The following is a 19,486-nucleotide window of genomic DNA, read 5'->3' on the forward strand; positions in this document are numbered from 1 at the left end:
CTCAACCAGCCTTTGTTAAGAGGAAAGTGCCTCCTATCCAAGTCTCATGTGATGCTCCTCTCTTGCGCTGGATGGCTTGGGATGTGTGGGTGGGTTTTCCTGATATGGAGCAATTCTGGAGTATTACTTTTTAGCCTGACACATCTGATATAAAGTGTCATATTTTTGCAAGACCCTTTACAAATAATATGCTATATTTAGCTGTTTCAATTCTGGGAAACCTTACTTTTTAATTGTCCTCTATTCCTTTTTCCTCCCTGGAGAAGGAAATGGCAACCCATTCCAGTATTCTTGCCTGGAAAATCCCATGGGGCAGAGGAGCCTGGAGGACTACAGTCCATTGGGTCATTTTTTTAAGTTTCCCTGGTGGCTCAGTGGTAAAGAATCCACCTGCCAATGTAGCAGATGTGGATTTGATCTCTAGTTTGGGAAGATCCCCTGGAGAAGGAAATGGCAACCCACTCCAGTATTCTTGCCTGGGAAATCCCACGGGGCAGAGGAGTCTGGTGGGCTACAGTCCATGGGGTCACAAAAGAGCTGGATCTGGCCTAGTGACTAAACAGCAGCTTCTTTTTTCCTAGTGTTATAAATTGAAGTAATTCCACTTCAGAGTGGTGGCTGAGGTTTCTCCTGGCAAGAGTGTGGCAGCACACACTTCTGTTTATAATGTTTACAGTGCCACTGTTAATATTATTTTCTCCATTCTGCCCAGGAAACAGATGCTGTGGGAAGCAGTAATAGCTAATGATGAAGTTTGATTTGATTTGTAAATACATATTCTTTGTCCACAATGGGAACCCCTTTTGGTCCCCAGTGGTCCCTATTAAGGAACCCAGTAAACGAAGACTTACGTATATAAATCTACTTTTTCCATTGATTTGTGGGGATAATTTGGAGGTAATTATGACATAGTTAGGACTTTTTAGCTGTCTGAACTTCTTGGAGAGCCACTGACATTGACTTTTCCCTTGGATATTTTCATTCTGATTAAAAATGTCGTATTTTTGAAAGACACTTTACAAATAAGGGTGATGGAGAAAGGACAATTAGAGGGAAGCTCATATCTATTGCATTAGGGATTTGGGGACTTTTTAAGAAGTGGGAAGTAATTAACACCTTCTGTGTGTTTTGTTTCAAGTAATTTAGAGTTGCTTATTCAATGATGTAGAATGTAGACTATAAAAACAAAGTGTTTTAGGTGGTGGCTACTCAAGTGAAAAGTCTTTTCTGTCATCTGATAGCCTCCACGTTTTAAGGGAAGTAACTGTGAAAGATGAGTGATGTGTGTTTTATTACCTTTCAGATTGCCATGGGGATCCCTCTGTACAGAATCAAGGATATCCGAATGATGTACGGGGTCTCTCCCTGGGGCGATGCTCCCATTGATTTTGAAAATTCGGCTCACGTTCCTTGCCCAAGGGGCCATGTTATTGCTGCTCGTATCACTAGTGAAAATCCAGATGAGGTAACCCATCACTTAAAAGGTTTACACTTTTTTTTCCCCCCACTGTGAACTTTAATATTAAGATGCTATCTGAGGGCATATCTGAAGTATCTTGAGACCTCCCCTGGAGAGGGAAATTTATAGAGGCTTCATCGGAGCAGACACGTAAGTGGTCACTGTTCCACTGGTCATTCAGTCCTACCTCAGTCACTGTCGAGTACTCAGTGGGTCTGTAGCGCTGGACCTTAGCCCGAAAGCCTTCATGACTTTTGTGTGTCATTTCCACTTTCCTGTGTGTATGCGATTACATAGAACCTGACCAGTGAGTATATGCATGTTCTCTTTCTTGTAAATATAATATCATTTCATATTCTTCACTCCCTAACAGGGTTTTAAGCCCAGCTCAGGAACAGTTCAAGAGCTGAATTTTCGCAGCAATAAGAACGTTTGGGGTTATTTCAGTGTTGCTGCTGCAGGAGGGCTTCATGAATTTGCTGATTCTCAGTTTGGTCACTGCTTTTCCTGGGGAGAAAACCGAGAGGAAGCAATTTCGTGAGTATAATCGCATGTGGTTGCATTTCAAAAAATAAACTTGTGGTAATCTTCAGTGAATTGTGAGCATGGGAAAGGGAATTGTGTATTGCTGTAGAAGTACTTATACGGGTAACCTTCTTGAAGAAATACATCTTCAATTGTAGTTGCATTCATGTTGTATTAAGTTTATGCAGTGTTTGGCAGATGTTTTTGTGTTACTCTGAGCCTTTTCAAGTGATTTTTTGTTTTCATGTGTTTTTGATCAACTTATAAAATTGATTACTCTAAAGATGTCATATTTTTCTGTAGAAATAGTATTGTTATTTGGGGCAGAAGTAGATTTTTGACTAAGATCTTGGTATCTTATATCATGGATAAGATCCATTATTTGTCATCAAAATAAAGGTATAGCTATATATGTCCTGTAGTCATTTAAAATAATAAAGTTAAGCTGCTTATTACATGAAAAGGGCTTAAGGGAACTGGCCACGTCACTTTATATGAGGGACCTCAATGTGCTATGAAATATACGCACAACTTACAATATAACTAGTATATCATAGGTATTAGTTAATATTTCTATTAGCATAAACATTTAATATTTAATATTAAGTTTTGCTTGCCTGAAAAGTAGGGCCCTAAGAGGTGATTTTGACAAGTTAGATGTTTTAAAATGTCTATCCAAAATTGATTTACCTGTTTTATATTTTTTAATTGTCGATTGACTTTCACCAAGGATTTAATACTATTCCTTTGACTTTTAACCTGTATACCTAGATTATATAATCAGTAAACACTTATTAATAATGTTTTCAGAAGTTGGGAAATCTGTTTTTCTGTATTTTGTGCTCTACAAAGCAGTGCTCCCAGAAAAACCATCCGCCTTTTGTATCCTGCTTTGCCAAAGTGAAGAATGTAAGCTTAATGTTACGAATAAACTAAAATATAAACCTAATGTTATGAAGAAACTGGAGCTTGCAAACTGGTGGTTTTCTGGCTAGTCACAGCCACTGATGTGTTTTGATTGGCTTATAGAGTATTGTTTAAAAATTGGGAGGTTGAAATAAATACATGCATTTCTGCCATCTCTTGAAAAAAATGGGGTGACAATACCATTGGTTTTATATTCCACTTGGCCAAAGTTAACTGAACCTTTGTGTGACTGCTTCTTTTAGAGGAAACACGAACTCTCTAGTTCACACAGTCCCCCGTCCAGCCTGCCTCATTCGTTTACATCCCCAGAGTGGCCGCTATTGATATTTAGGTTTCCAGTCTTGATTGGCAGGCCACCAAGCCTTCCCTCCAGGACATGTCATATGACTTGCTCCAAAAGTCTTGCTCCTTACTTCCCAACCTGCTCTGGACATTTATCTGCAGTGTAAAGCTACCAGGCTAACATTGAGCATGTGAAAATTATGGTCTCTGCAATAAGCTTGCTTTCTTTTTTAAAATATTTTATCTATTTATTTGGCTTCATCAGGTCTTAGTTGTGGCACTTGGGGTCTTTATTGTGGCTCAGGACTCTCTAGTTGTGGCACGTGGGCTCTGGAGCACACGGGCTGAGTTGCCCTGCAGCGTGTGGGATCTTAGTTCCCAAGCCAGGGATCGAACCCATGGCCCTTGCATTGCAAGGTGGAGTCTTACTGAACCAGCAGGGAAATCCTGAAGCTTGCATCTTGATACCATGCCGGAGTTCATTCTTCAGTTCAGAGTTTGTTTCTTCTTTCTTCATGACATTAGGCTTATATTCTTGAGATTGGTGTTCACTACTCTTCTCTAGACTAGTCCCAGCCCATGTTTCCCTTATTATTTTCCATGGATTGTAATCTAAATACCATGAGAACAGAACGGTGTATGTCTCATTGCTGTGGTGTCCCCTCCATGTAGTGAGTGCTCTGTCAGTGTTGAACGAGTGGACTTGCCCCTCATCCTTGTCCTCATCACTGTCTGCTTCAGTTGTAACATTCCCGGTACACAACCCCTCTTTACTTCCTTTTCCCCTTTGTTTCTGCTGTTCCCTCTCTCCATTCATTCATTTACTCCATTCAACAAATACTTCCTGAAAATCTTAATGCTTCTTGCAATATAACGAGGACCACCATAGGGTCTGTGCCATCATGGAACTTAGTGATCCAGGGTAAGAGAGGCAAGTTAGCCATTGAACAGAATGTAGGAGGTGCCGTCTCTGATAGTGAGATTACGTGAGGGTGTTACAGGAGTGTAGAGCTGAGTCAGCTAACTCCATCCAGAATGGGTCAGGGAAGGTTTCCCAAAAGGAAGGGACATCTAGACTCATATCTGAAATGTGTAGAGGAATCAGCCAGGCCAAGAGAGGGCGAAGAGAGGAGGCTGGAGGTGGGAAACAGGGTAATATTCTTGGCTGAGAACTCATGGACCACCTGGAAGAATATTTCTGTCACAGTCGTAATCTTAGCTTTACTTTTATTGCATTTCAGATCGCATATTCTTGTTTTTCTTAATTGAGGAGTGGTTGGTTTACAGTGTTGTCTTAGTTTCAGGTGTACAGTAAAGTGATTCAGTTTTTTAATATATATTATTTCAGATTATTTTCCATTATAGGTAATTATAAGATGTTGACTGTAATTCCCTGTGCTATGCAATAGATCAATATTGCTTATCTATTTTAGGTATAGCAGTTTGTATCTATTAATCTCACACCCCTAATTTACCCCTCCCCGCTCCCTTTCCCCTTTGGTAACCATTAAGTTTGTTTTCTATGTCAGATCTTACGTTCTTTGTGAAACCAAAGGGAGGCAGGTTTTCTCCTTTCTTAGAACCCCTTGGTGCTTTGCTTTTATCTCTCTACTGGTATTTATGATATTCTACTGTAAATGTTTAAAGTGATTACTGTCTCCACATTCTCTCACCCTTAAGAGCTTAGTATGTGTCTTGGGTCTGTGAGATGCATAATAAATGTCAAAGTTATACTGGGAAAAAGCTCACAGTTTGAAATCTTGTTAAAATGTGGTTATCTAACACTTAATTGGGAAGTAAGCAAAGTAATGAGCAACTCATTCTATAGTTGGCTAAAACACAGCTTAAAAAAAAGAAACGCTCTCACATGTAGTGTCAGGCTGATCCCCAACTTTCTCTAGCCGGTTACCTTCATTGTATGGAAACCTTAAAGTTAAGGTCTTAGTGTTTGTAAAAATTCATTGAACAGTATACTTAAAATAAGTATATTTTATTATATGTAAATTTTACTTAGATCAAATAAAAAGGGTTTAAGAAGGGGAGAATTATGCCCTAATTCTAGTTAACCAGCAGTCAATGAATGGAATGATGGAAACAGTGAAAATGAAGAGTGGTTTGCAGATAATTTCATGCATTGGAGAAGGAAATGGCAACCCCCTCCAGTGTTCTTGCCTGGAGAACCCCAGGGATGGAAGAGCCTGGTGGGCTGTCGTCTATGGGGTCACACAGTCGGATACGACTGAAGTGACTTAGCAGCAATAATTTGTTCTGTGTTCTGTATAACAAAGTGTCTGTGATCTGCTGATGCTCAGATGGTCAGATTAGTCAGACTCACAAGTTTGCTGACTTCTTGAAAATTCTGTCTGGAATGAGCACATGTGTATCTTGTACCCTTGTTTGTTCTTGGAACTGTTTCTTTCCCCTCCCTCCTAAGACCCCAAAGGGATGTAATAGTTCTTGAAAATAGTTGGAAAACAGTAGGACATTTGTTGCTGAAAGAGATCTGCTTCTGTCCTTCTCCCAGAAACATGGTTGTGGCTTTGAAGGAGCTGTCTATCCGGGGCGACTTCCGGACCACAGTCGAGTACCTGATCAAACTGCTGGAGACTGAAAGCTTTCAGTTGAACAGAATTGACACGGGCTGGCTGGACAGACTGATAGCAGAAAAAGTACAGGTGGGTATTTCTCCACTTACAGCTTCTAGGATTGGGTTTTTATAGGCTTGTGATGAGATCAGTCCATGCCATTAGATAAAATTTATTTGATTCTAATACAAATGGTTCTAGGTCTGTGTGTAAAAGTCTAGGAGTCAGTGTGAGTTTAGCACTGTAAGCATTCTTGTGCCTTGTGACACAGTCATTGTATAGGTTGTTGTATAGTATTACTTCCAAAGATATAGTTGAAGAGAGGCGTGCAGAGATTGAAATTCTTTCTTTCTTCACTTGATATTAAATGTGGTTGAGTTCTAACTGTCTCCAAGTACTGATGAGAGGGCTTCATTTTAATCAACAGAAGTTACCCTTTGTTCCTGAACTGCTGGGCTCATATAAATTACTCAATTTTGTATAAAATTGTTGGATTCATGTGTATTACCTGGAGGTAGTTTATACACCATTTTTCTTTGAGATTATCAGTAGCCAAATCTTTGTACTTTTTTAAAATTTATTTGTGACAGAAGTTTGTTTTTGAGCTAGTCTCCAATTGGCTCAGTGGAAAATCTTAGGAGGGTAAGGGGAAAGGTGTTTTTCATTTCTATTCAAATTCCAAAAATGTGTTTTTGTCTCAAAAATCAGTTGGATAACAAGGATGGAGATTCTCAGTGGTCGCCGATTCTTCAAGCACATTTGAGCCTTGTTTAAATTAAGGGGCCATGGTGCCAAGTGACTGACTCCGCTTTTGATTTGCCCTCTTTTCGTCCCTTTCAGGCGGAGCGACCTGACACCATGCTGGGAGTTGTCTGTGGGGCTCTCCATGTGGCAGATGTGAGCCTGCGGAATAGCATCTCCAACTTCCTTCACTCCTTAGAGAGGTAGGCTTGGCATTCCGTGTTCCGTGCAGGCTAAGCCGTGGTCCTGAGTACGGGACTGATGTTCAGAGACCCGTTTATACTTCTGTCTGTCACTAGCAGCTTGTGAGTGCTACTTGTTCACTGACCGTGGGGGCAGGGGCAGGGAGGAGAAGGGATGCAGGAGTTGATGGCAAATGGTTTGGGAGCTTTAAGTGTAGATTCTAGAAATTGGTTTATACCATGGTTAGAATTGGTTGCTTTGTAAAAACTGAAATCTTCCTGTATGGTACAAGCATCTAATCTCTCTGAGCCCTGGTGATAAAAATCTGGTGTTTTTCTCTAATAAGGCACCCTGAATACTTCATATATTACCTGCAGCACCTTTCAGGAATTAATAATTGAGGCTCATATTCATGATGACCTCACAAGTCTTTCAAGTATAGGATCAGACTGTGTGTGGCTAAACATATTTCCAGCACTGGTTCTGGAAACTAAGCTCTGCCTCCAAGTCCCTGGAGGAATTGTCCACAAGGCTAATCGTTTAAAGCACTTTATCACAGGCATTTTAATTCAACTGAGATTTCATTCGTCTTACCATGAAGATCTCTCACTATGTTGCACTGACGCTCAGTGTGAACAGGTAATATATTTACATGGGTCAGAATTCAAAAGGCACTAAAAGATGCATAGCAATGAGTCTCCTCCTTACCTCTGTTTCCTGGCCACCTAGTTTCCTTCCCTACAATCAGCCTGTTTTTATTTTCTGTTATCTTTTCAGATATATGGTAGATACATATAAGCATATATATGTAATATTTGTTCCTTCCTACCTCCATTTTTTTTTAATCACAAGTGATCGCATACTGTGAAACTATCCTGTACAATTTCACTTGCTTTTTTAATTTAACAGTGTGTTTTAGAGAGTTTCATATTAGTGCATAAAAGACTTCACCCTTTTAATGGCTGCATAATACTCATTTATGTGGCTTTTTCAAAATTTATATCTATCTCTTACTGATGGTCCTTTGGGTTGTTTTCAGTCTTGATATTCCAGGAAATGCTATAGCCAATCACCTTTGAGAATTTTTAGAACTTTCAGAAGTAGCTCTCATGTTGCTATCTTTCAGGGGTCAAGTCCTCTCTGCTCATACCCTTCTGAATACAGTAGATGTTGAACTTATCTACGAGGGAGTGAAGTATGTACTGAAGGTATGCTGAGCCTCATAAAGTCTGTGCTGTCTTTTTTTGTCTCTGTCTTTGTCAGCGTGCTTCCTTTAGGTCAGGTGGTGGAGGGAAATTTTGGTTTCTTGCAGGGCTGGGCGTTAGTGAAATTACGGTCATTATTAGTGTCAGTAGCCTGTGTCAAAGCAGTACTTGATGAGTCTCTGAAAATATTTTTGCTGTTGTTCAACTTCACATGTGCAACCAAGACATGAAGGAGACAGAACCATCAGAGCAGGGAGATGGATCTCAGGTCCCCTCTTTGCTTGCGGCAGGGCTGAGCCGTGCCCACAGCACTAGTGCTCAGACACCAGTGCCATGAATTTCTGTCCTCTCCAACAGAGCTTCCTTTAGCTATTTTTATTTATTTATTTTATTTGGCTGCATTGGGTTTTACTTGGAGCGTGCAGGATCTTTAACTGGGTCATGGAAACTCTTAGTTGTGGCATATGGGATCTAATTCCCTGACCAGGGATTGAACCTGGGCCTCTTGCATTGGGGGCTTGGAGTCTCAGCCACTGGACCACCAGGAAAGTCCCATCTGATGGAGCTTGCTCACCTCAATGTCTGAGATACTGAAATTTTGTCTGGTACTCTCCCTGGAAGGAACAGACTGACTTGTCTCTTTGGTTTCTCATTTCTTAACAGGTGACTCGACAGTCCCCAAACTCCTACGTGGTGATCATGAACGGCTCGTGTGTGGAAGTAGACGTGCATCGACTGAGCGACGGTGGACTGCTCTTGTCCTATGACGGCAGCAGTTACACCACGTACATGAAGGAGGAGGTGGATAGGTGAGTGGCTCTTTGGGCTCCATTTGCTGATCATTGCACCAACCTTTTCTCTCAGTAGGCGTGTTTAACTCTTGAGGTTTTCAAGGTCTTTTGGGGAAGTCTATTCTAATTTTTTAAAAAATAATACATGTACCTAATAAAAATTTCAAGAGTATCAGAAGTCATTTAAAATTAAAAACAATGTCTCTCCACCACTCTAGTGTGGGCAGACGATGAAAAATAAATCCCCCTTTTTATAGGCTACTACTGTTAACAGTTTCTTATATGTCTTTACTTAAATTTTGTGTGCATATATAAGTTATATACATGTACATACTGTGTTTTTCTTTTAAACATATTCACAAATAAAAGTAACCTTTAGTTCTGCACCTTATTTTTTCCTTTAACATATTGTACACTATTCAACACCAATCATTGTGTTGTTGTGATAATTAAATGAGTTAACACATGGAAAGGGTGTAGACCATTGCTTGGAACTTAGTAAGAGTTTGAAACATCTTGGCTGTTACATCATCAGCACCTTCATGTTTTTTTCTTCCTGCTCAATGGAGATGCCTATCCTTTTTAACAGTCAGATAATCTTCCATTATTTGGATGTACCATAATTAATTTAATTTGACCATTGTTGAAGGGAATTTTGGTTATTTGGCATTGTAAACAAAGATGCAGTAAATGTTGTATGTGTCTGTGTGTGTGTGTGTGTACAGTGAAGTTTTCAGGTTTTTATAAGATTGACATTATTCTACTTTTATTCTTTACCACTTAAGATGCTTTATTAACTTAGATACTCCCAATTATCTCCTAGATATCGCATCACAATTGGCAATAAAACTTGTGTGTTTGAGAAGGAAAATGACCCTTCGGTGCTGCGCTCACCCTCTGCTGGGAAGTTGATCCAGTACATTGTGGAGGATGGAGGCCACGTGTTTGCTGGCCAGTGCTATGCCGAGATCGAGGTCACGGTGGTCACTGGGCTTCCGGGTCATGGGAGGGGAAGGTGGGGAAAGAGTTGGCTGGGATGGACTAGGACTCGAGAGGAACAGCAAGGAAGTAGAAAATAGAAAGGAAAGAGCATCTGTTTAATTGGGGTTATGAACCTTAGCATTTTCTTTATTTAAAAAAATATTTTTTTGGCCGTGCCATATGGCATGTGGCATCTTAGTTCCCCAACCAGAGATGGAACCTGCACCCCTTGCGTTGGAAGCATGCAGTCTTAACCACTGGACTGCCAGGGAAGTCCCTGAACCTTAAGATTTTAAAAACACACTAAAAGCTCATACTTTTCCTTGGATAGATGAGGAACCTCTAGCTCTAAAGAATAGATCCTGGGCAGTGGCACTTATTGAGTGTTAGGGATTATGCCAAGTACTGGTTATACAGAAAGAATATGATAGGTGGAATGGGGCCTTGAAACAGACTTGTCATGAAATATGAATTTTGAGAAGGCTGAGCACAAAGTGCAGAGGGCCACCTGCCCAAGTCAGTATGGGGCTGGATGGGCAGCACGAGAAGAATTCCTGAAAGAGGGGACTTTGATCTTGGCATTGAAAGATAGACAGTGATAGACCAGGTGAGGAAGGCCAGGCAACGCTGTTTAAAGGTGAAGGCACAGCACGTACAGAGGCACAGAAGCGAGAGCGTGTGGTGTATAGAGGGAGCTGCAAGTGCATATTGACATCGCTTGAGAACAGACTGAGGTTTAATGGGAAATGGCAAGCAGAGATGCCAAATGAGTCGTCAGAATTTGAGATCATAAAGGACCTTATAAAACATACTAAGAAGTTTAGGCTCTCCTCAAGGCTGGTGGTGTCACTAAAAGATATGACACAGAAAAGTGATGGAATGAGATTTGAGCTCTAGAATGATTGCTTCTAGTGGCCTTATTGGAGGTGCATAGCATGTAAAGAGGTCTCTGGGGAGGTTGTTTTTGTTCTTGATTTTTTAAGTTTATTTGACTGCACCAAGTCTTAGTTGCTACATACACACTCTTCGCTGTGGCATGTGGGATCTGTTTCCCTGACCAGGCCCAAACCTGGGCCCCCTGTACGGGAAGTGCAGAGTCCTAGCCCTGGACCACCAGGGAAGTCCCTGTTTGGAGATTTCTGAACTCCTCTAGACCAGAAGTGATAAGGGCCTAAACCAAGGGTTGGCAAGACAGGAATATTTTTGAGAGAGGTTTAGAAGATACATTCAGCCTAGCTTGTGACTGGTAGATAAGGGAGAAAAAGGAGTGAGAATGATCCTTAGGTTTTGGTCTGGATATCATAGACAGACAGTGTAAGTACCTGGATCCACAGGTATGAGGAAGATAAATTGTTCATCATTTCTCGGTATAAGACAAGTCAAAACCAACCATGGCAAAAATGGGTTTAAACATTAGAAACGGGAACCATCAGCAGTTGTCATTAATCCCTAAAGCTAGGTCCTGAGAGATTTTGGTTTTCCTTGTAGGTGATGAAGATGGTAATGACCTTAACAGCCGCAGAGTCTGGCTGTATCCATTACGTCAAGCGGCCTGGAGCAGCTCTTGACCCGGGCTGTGTAATAGCCAAAATGCAACTGGACAACCCCAGCAAGGTCCAGCAGGCAAGTAGGCGGAGAGACACTCTTAATATTGCTCTCCAAGAGCTGGGTACACGGTAGGGTTAGTCTGGAGAGGCAAGTGATCTCGATCCTTGGTTTTCCAGTTTCTCCAACTTTTTACCCGTCATTTTATGCTTTATGCCTTTGTATTTGTGCCTTTGGTATCATGCATCTAGAATTTGTAAGAGTTACTATGATACTAAGAATCTGTGATTTTCCTCATGATGCTTCTCTCCTTGTTGCTGGATGTAGTAAAGGGAAGTCTTTCTTTCTTTCTTTTAATTAATTAATTACTTTGACTGCATGGGGTCTTAGTTGTGGCATGCGGGCTCTCTGTTTCTGTGTGTGGGCTTCTCTAGTGCAGCGTGTGGGTTTCTCTCTAGTTGTGGCACACGGGCTCGGCAGTTGCTTTGCACAGGCTTAGTTGCCCCACCACTTGTGGGATCTTAATTCCTCCTGGATGGCTGACTCTTAACCACTGGACCACCAGGGAAGTCCCTAAAGGGAAATCTTGATTTTACATGATGAATCTAAGTTGCAGTGGTGTGTCTGAAGGTAGTGGATGACTTGATCTCTCATTGGGGTTGACAGGCTGAGCTTCACACAGGCAGTCTGCCACGGATCCAGAGCACAGCGCTCAGAGGCGAGAAGCTCCACCGAGTGTTCCACTATGTCCTGGATAATCTGGTCAATGTGATGAATGGATACTGCCTTCCAGATCCTTTCTTTAGCAGCAGGGTATGAATCACTTTTCTTAGGTGGGGTGGGGTAGGGGAACAGGTGTATATCTTGGAGAATGGGTGTTCTCCAACATAGTTTAAAATTCATACAGGGAATTTTTTTAAGAGGGAGGAAGATAGAGCTGTTTGACCAAAATTCTGCCACTGTTAATTGTTGGATTTGAAGTCTTTATATCCTTGCTTCTTATCTCTGTCATTGACTTCACATTTAATTGGGATTTAAACCAGTGAACAAGGACAATGTTAGTTGTTTATAATTTCAAAGTAAGTACCGGCATACCTTGGGGATATTGCAGGTTTGATTCCAGACCGCTGCAATAAAGTGAATATTACAAGAAAGAAAATTACGCAAATTTCTCGGTTTCCCAGTGCATAGAAAAGTTATGTTTATATATTGATCAAGAACCTGCCTGCCAATGCAGGAGACATAAGAGATGTGGGTTCGATCCCTGGGTTGGGATGATCCCCTGGGGGAGGAAATGGCAACCCACTCCAGTATTCTTGCCTGGAGAATCCCATGGACAGAGGAGCCTGGTGGGCTACAGTCCATGGGTCACAAAGAGTCAGACATGACTGACGTGACTTAGCAGGCATGTAGTCTATTAAGTGTGTAATAGCATTACATCTAAAAAATGTACATACCTTAATTAAAAAATGTTTTATTGCTAAAAAAGACAAATCATCTCCTGAGCCTTTAAGGAGTCGCAATGGTTTTGCTGGTGGAGGGTTTGAAGTACTAGAATTACAAAATGTGACACAGAGACATGAAGTGAGCAAATGCTGTTGGAAAAATGGTGCCAATAGACTTCCTTGACACAGGTTTTACATGAAATCTTCAGTTTGTTTAAAAAAAAAAACCCGCAATATTTGCAAAGTGCAATAAAGCAGTGCACAATAAAGCGTGGTATGCTATACTGTATGGTAGTGAGTTCAGACATATAATTTTGTTTGGGGGATTGTGTTAATTTTGTCCAGATCCTGTTTTATCATTTCCTTCTTCTCAGGTGAAAGACTGGGTTGAACGGTTGATGAAGACCCTCAGAGACCCCTCCTTGCCTCTCCTAGAATTGCAGGATATCATGACTAGCGTCTCTGGTCGTATCCCGCCCAACGTGGAAAAGTCTATCAAGAAGGAAATGGCTCAGTATGCCAGCAACATCACATCCGTGCTCTGTCAGTTTCCCAGCCAGCAGGTACTTACAGACTAACGCTGCCATGTTCTGCTGGCTGCCCGCCCTAGAGTTCATGCAGTGGGAGTCCTTCCTGTTTGGATCCTCCTCACTGCCTGGATGTTGTACTTTTGAAGTTTTAAGCATTGTGCACTTTACAAAACTGCCTCATGATGCAAGCCCATTAAGTTAAGTGTTGGGTGTGAAATGTATGGTATCTGTGGTTAAGACAAAAGCATATTGGTCGTGTACCCCATAGAGGTTTGTCCCTGGGGCTGCACCCTGGTTAGAAGTACTTTCATGATTCTAAAGCAGGCGGATATTTGTAGCTCTTTCATCAGAGACTTCCTCACTACCTGTGCAGCATGCTGATTACTCTGTGCCTCTGATCCAGACTTACATGTAGGGACTAAAGCTGGACAAGTGGGGCATTAAGCATGTCTTGCCTGTCAGGACCTCTGGTAAGGCGCTAGTTTTTGTGGTCACTCTTTAGCTCATCTGGCAAAGGGTGAAAAGACAGAGACGTTGCTTTCTTATTTATCATGAATGAACCCCTAAACTATGCCTAGTAGCATTCAGCTGCTCTCAACATGTGAAAGATAGAAATAATCATGTTACAATGATGAAGATTCCAATAGAGACCCAGTCATAGAGAGCTGACATATGGACGCCGTCGGGAAAGGGGAGGGTGGTATGGATCGGGAGAGTGCCACTGCCGTGTAGACACTGCCATGTGGGAAACAGGTGGTAGTGGGAAGTGCTGTGCAGCACAGGGAGCTCAGCACGCTGCTCGGTGATGACTTGGAGAGGAGAATGGCGGCAGGGGTGGCAGGAAGCTCAAGAGGGTGGGGATATATGTTTACCTATAGCCGATTCACTTTGTTGTACAGTAAAAATTAACATTAAAGCAGCTATACTCCAATTAAAACAACAACAACAGGATTCCTAGTGTTGATGCTATTATGCAGGCTAATGTTTTAGGTCCCTTTGTTGAGTTGGGCTTCATTTTTCTCCTTTCTTATACTTTAGATTGCCAACATCCTAGACAGCCACGCAGCCACACTGAACCGGAAATCTGAACGGGAAGTCTTCTTCATGAACACTCAGAGCATCGTCCAGCTGGTGCAGAGGTAGGTACATGGAACTCCAGAGTCCCAGACCTGCCCGTCCCCACACCTTCCTTCCTTCTCAGTAATCACAAAGAGGTTTACCTTCAGGTCACCGTAGAGAACTTAGACAGCACCTCGTATCTTAGAAAATACCTACGTCTACTAAATATCTTAGAATCGTGAGCTAACTCTCCTACCCAGCGTTTCTGATGACTTCTTTCTATTCGGCATCTTTCCATCAATTATTAAGGCATGAATCTCACTGTCTTCTTTTTTCCTTACAATTTCCCTTGAACACCTAATTTTTCTTCTGGCATAGGGCCCTCTTTGACATTTACTCTTATTAGCTCATGGGATCAACTATTGGGCTAAAGGCATCTTCACAGGACTTTTTCAACTTTGAGATATTCATAAATTTTTCAGATTTCCCTTAGCCATTTCAAGGCTGTCGTGATCGTTTCTGCTTAGCAATGAGGGACTGAACCAGTGTGTTGTTGGGGAGGGCTATCAAGTGGTTTTGCTTTTGTTTTCTCTCTCTCTCTCTTTTTCTCCATTTCTTTATAAGAAAAAAGTCTTGTCTGTGGCCACATTTCTTTTAGACTTGGATTTATGTTATTTATTTATTATTTTTGGCTGTGCCACGTCCTCATCACTGTGCATACATCCTCTCTAATTGTCGTGAGCAGGGTTTACTCTCTAGCTGCCGGCTACACTGGCTTCTTATGGCGGTGGATTCTCCTGCGGAGCTCGGGCTCTAGGGCGTGCGGGCTTCAGTGGTTGCCGCACGCGGGCTCAGTAGTTGTGGCGCACAGGCTTAGTTGCCCCACGGCACGTGGGTTCCTCCCAGACCAGGGATCGAACCTGCGTCGCCTGCACCGGCGGGCAGATTCTCAACCACTGGAGCACCAGGGAGGCCGGCTTGACTTTAAATTGACCTGGTTAATTGACTCTAGACTGGCTTCTGTCCTGTCCTATATACACAGGGAAGGCTGTTCTATAGGAGGCCTAGTAAGCTTTGGGTTTATTATTTCATGGTTGGTTATTTAATGGTGTTAGCCTGTCAGGATTTTCTTCTAGACTTAAATTCATGTTATTTATTTATACCTTCCTCTGTCTGCCTAGGTACCGCAGTGGCATCCGAGGACACATGAAGGCTGTGGTGATGGACCTGCTGCGGCAGTACCTGCGAGTAGAGACACAATTCCAGAACGGTAAGCTCCTTCCTGAGGCTCTGTACCCAAAGCATCTCCTTCGAGGGCTGAGCGATAGCTGAGCCAGTCCATCCTGTCACCAACACTTGACACGAACAGCCATCTTCCTCCTTTCACCAGTCCCTTAAAAACTAAACTGCTCTGTCCCACTAACACCAAAGAAAGAACAACAAAACACAACTTGATGAGACTGAATCAGTGTGCTTCTGCAAGAGGGCTGACATAATTTTTCTAGTAGAGATTAGCATTCCCCATTGGCCTCTTCTTGACCTTGTATAGTGAGGGTTAGTTGAGTCAGACCAGGCTGAAATTGAGAAAGCCTATCTGAAGAGCTTGCCTCTCAGCAGCTCATCCATGGAATGAACAACAGGCATCTGAAAAAGGCTCAGATTTTCTAATGCTTTCCAGTGTATCGTTTGGGTGGAGTTTATCCGTCACTTTCTCTGTATAGTGTCACTAATGACTTCAGTTCAGTTCAGTTCAGTCGCTCAGTCATGTCTGACTCTTTGTGATCCCATGAATCGCAGCACGCCAGGCCTCCCTGTCCATCACCAACTCCCAGAGTTCACTGAGACTCACATCCATCGAGTCGGTGATGCCATCCAGCCATCTCATCCTCTGTCGTCCCCTTCTCCTCCTGCCCCCAGTCCCTCCCAGCATCAGAGTCTTTTCCAATGAGTCATCTCTTCACATGAGGTCGCCAAAGTACTGGAGTTTCAGCTTTAGCATCATTCCTTCCAAAGAAATCCCAGGGCTGATCTTCAGAATGGACTGGTTGGATCTCCTTGCAATCCAACGGACTCTCAAGAGTCTTCTCCAACACCACAGTTCTAAAGCATCAATTCTTCGGCGCTCAGCCTTCTTCACAGTCCAACTCTGACATCCATACATGACCACAGGAAAAACCATAGCCTTGACTAGATGGACCTTTGTTGGCAAAGTAACATCTCTACTTTTGAATATGCTATCTAGGTTGGTCATAACTTTTCTTCCAAGGAGTAAGCGTCTTTTAATTTCATGGCTGCAGTCACCATCTGCAGTGATTTTGGAGCCCCCCAAAATAAAGTCTGACACTGTTTCCACTGTTTCCCCATCTATTTCCCATAAAGTGATGGAACCGGATGCCATGATCTTCGTTTTCTGAATGTTGAGCTTTAAGCCAACTTTTTCACTCTCCACTTTCACTTTCATCAAGAGGCTCTTTAGTTCCTCTTCACTTTCTGCCATAACGGTGGTGTCATCTGCATATCTGAGGTTATTGATATTTCTCCCGGCAGTCTTGATTCCAGCTTGTGTTTCTTCCAGTCCAGCATTTCTCATGATGTACTCTGCATGTAAGTTAAATAAGCAGGGTGACAATATACAGCCTTGACGTACTCCTTTTTCTATTTGGAACCAGTCTGTTGTTCCATGTCCAGTTCTAACTGTTGCTTCCTGACCTGCATATAGGTTTCTCAAGAGGCAGGTCAGGTGGTCTGGTATTCCCTTCTCTTTCAGAATTTTCGTCTCTAAAGCACTGTGGCTAAGATTTTAAAGCTCCATACTGCAGATACTGCTTTCTGCCACAAGATGGCAGTGAAACGCCACAGAATTTGAAAGATTGCCTCTTCATATTGTTTGCTCTGTTTTGCTCATTTTTCCATCTTTAAAGGATGACTCTGCCGCTCATGACAAGCAGAAATACTCAAGTAAATATTGCAGACTGAATCTGGCAGTGTGTAAAATAATACGTCACAACCCAGTTGTCTTTATCCCACTAGTGTAAGCTTGATTAATATGTGAATCATTTATCATGTAATGGATAAAAAGAGGAAAAAACATGGCCATCATCTTAAGATATGGATGATACAAGCCTTTGACAAAATTGAATATCCATTCATGATAAGTTCTTGCCCAACTGAGAATGAAATGGTACTTTTTATCATGTAAAATTCTCCTACAAAAAAATCTGTAGGCTACATCATACATAGTGGTAAAATGTTGAAAGCAATCTCTTTAAGGTTAAAAATAAGACAAGGATGCCTGCTATCATTACTGCTCTTCAGCATCATAGTGGATATCCCAGCTGCTTTTGTAAGGCAAGAAAAAAGAATAAAAAGTATGAGGAGTGGAGTAAAGGTATGGAAAGGAGTACAGAAGTACATCAGCCACTATTAGGTATGACATGAGGTCTACCCGGAAAGCCTCAAAGTATCCACATGTTTATTATTAGAATTATTTAAAATCTAGCAAAGTTGCTGGATACAAAAGTCAGTATATGGGGCTTCCCTGGGAGCTCAGTGGTAAAGAATCTGCCTGCCAACATGGGAGATACAGGTTCGATCCCTGGTCTGGGAAGATCCCATATGCCACAGAGCAACTAAGCCCGTGAGCCATAACCACTTAGCCCACGCACCCCAGAGCCCGTGCTCCGCAACAAGAGAAGCCACCGCAATGAAAAGCCTACACACCACAGCTAAAGAGTAGCACCTGCTCTCTGCAGCGGGAGAAAAAAAGCTTGCACCACAGCAAGGACCCAGCACAGCCAAAATTAATTAATTAATTAATTAAATTTAAAAAGTCAATATACAAAATTAAAATTTTATAGTAGAACAGTTTAGAAAAGTATTCCATTTGAAATAGCAACCCAAAATATGAAATTCTGAGGAATAAGTCTAACAAAAAAATTTGCAACCTTTTTTGGAGAAAGTTGTAATCAGTAGAAATAATAAAGAAGATCTAGATAAATATCATGGCCTTGGATTGGAATATATATATTTGCAAAGTGTTGATTCTCTCGGAGTTCATATGTAGATTTATTGACTTTGCAATAAATATCTTACTAGTGTATTTCTATGGAATTTGTCGGGCTAGTTCTATAATTCACATGAAAGGTAACCAAGATTCTTCTAAAGAAATACACTATGGAGGTATTTGTCCAGTTAAATATCAAGATTTGAGATAAAGCCATATTAATGAAGAGATTGTGATATTGGTGTTAGGGCAGATTAATAGAACAATGGGACATTGGCTCTGTTAACCCAGAGGCAGATACATGAAAAACTACAACAGGGCATGTGTTGTAAGTCATGGGGAAAGGACAGTTTGCTACTGGGTAATGGATTATTCATTTGCCACCACCCCTCCAAAAAAAAAAATCCTAGCCTAGACAAGATGCACAAAAATCGATTCCAGATTAATTTAAAACTTAAACACATACTAAAGGGGCAAAACTACTTAATTTTTAGGAGAATATCCTTATGACCTCAAGACCAAGAAGATTTTGTCATGTAAAACCAGCAGGAACAAACTATAAAGGAAAAGGATAAATAAGTTGACATCACTTAAGAAATTCTGTTCATGAAAAGATCCCATAAAAAGACTTTGAAAATACAAGCCATAAAGTGGAGGAAGATATTTATAAATCGTAACAACTGAGAAAGGATTAGAATCTGTAGAGCACTGCCTTGAGTCAATAAGTGAAAGATGACCTAATAGAAAAATGGGCAAAAGATAAAAAAAGATAATTTGGAGAAGAGGAAGCACAAATGATCACACCCAAATGATCAATGAAAAGATGTTCGATCTTACTAATTAGAGAGCTATGAACCAAAACCACAATAAGATTGGCAAAAATTTAAAATTCACATCATCTTCCACCACTTGTATAAGTAGAAGTGCAAATTGTTACAACCACTTTGGAAAACAGTTCATCAGTACCTAATGGAATTGAACTTATTTATGTTCTTCAACCTACCAATTTCACTCTTAGATGACATGCTCTAGAGAAACTGTTACACATGTTTATTAAGGAGACATATTCAGGACTGTTGGTGGTATCATTATTCATTAATAGCAAACAAGACTGGAAACAACCCAAATATACACAAGTTGAATAGATAGTTGAATTCTAGTATATTTCTACAATGGATTAGTCTACAGCAGTGAAAATGGAACCAAGATGCATCCAAAACATAAT

The 19,486-nt window shown here is 41.4% G+C and overlaps 1 protein-coding gene across 7 annotated transcripts in view; it reads left to right on the plus strand.

Moving 5' to 3' along the window:
- The window catches only part of ACACA (acetyl-CoA carboxylase alpha), a 283,137-nt gene that overhangs the window by 122,320 nt on the left and 141,331 nt on the right, over nt 1-19,486 (plus strand). For all 7 annotated transcript variants that reach the window (XM_070390509.1, XM_070390510.1, XM_070390512.1 and 4 more), the window contains 12 exons: nt 1,304-1,465; nt 1,833-1,996; nt 5,718-5,868; nt 6,619-6,722; nt 7,829-7,910; nt 8,571-8,716; nt 9,522-9,672; nt 11,168-11,302; nt 11,891-12,037; nt 13,044-13,232; nt 14,238-14,338; nt 15,440-15,528. In XM_070390509.1, coding sequence (XP_070246610.1) covers nt 1,304-1,465; nt 1,833-1,996; nt 5,718-5,868; nt 6,619-6,722; nt 7,829-7,910; nt 8,571-8,716; nt 9,522-9,672; nt 11,168-11,302; nt 11,891-12,037; nt 13,044-13,232; nt 14,238-14,338; nt 15,440-15,528 — 1,621 coding nt within the window. The remainder of the gene's footprint in view (nt 1-1,303; nt 1,466-1,832; nt 1,997-5,717; nt 5,869-6,618; nt 6,723-7,828; nt 7,911-8,570; nt 8,717-9,521; nt 9,673-11,167; nt 11,303-11,890; nt 12,038-13,043; nt 13,233-14,237; nt 14,339-15,439; nt 15,529-19,486) is intronic.

Source organism: Bos mutus, chromosome 19, assembly GCF_027580195.1.
Source record: "Bos mutus isolate GX-2022 chromosome 19, NWIPB_WYAK_1.1, whole genome shotgun sequence".
NCBI lineage: Eukaryota > Metazoa > Chordata > Mammalia > Artiodactyla > Bovidae > Bos > Bos mutus.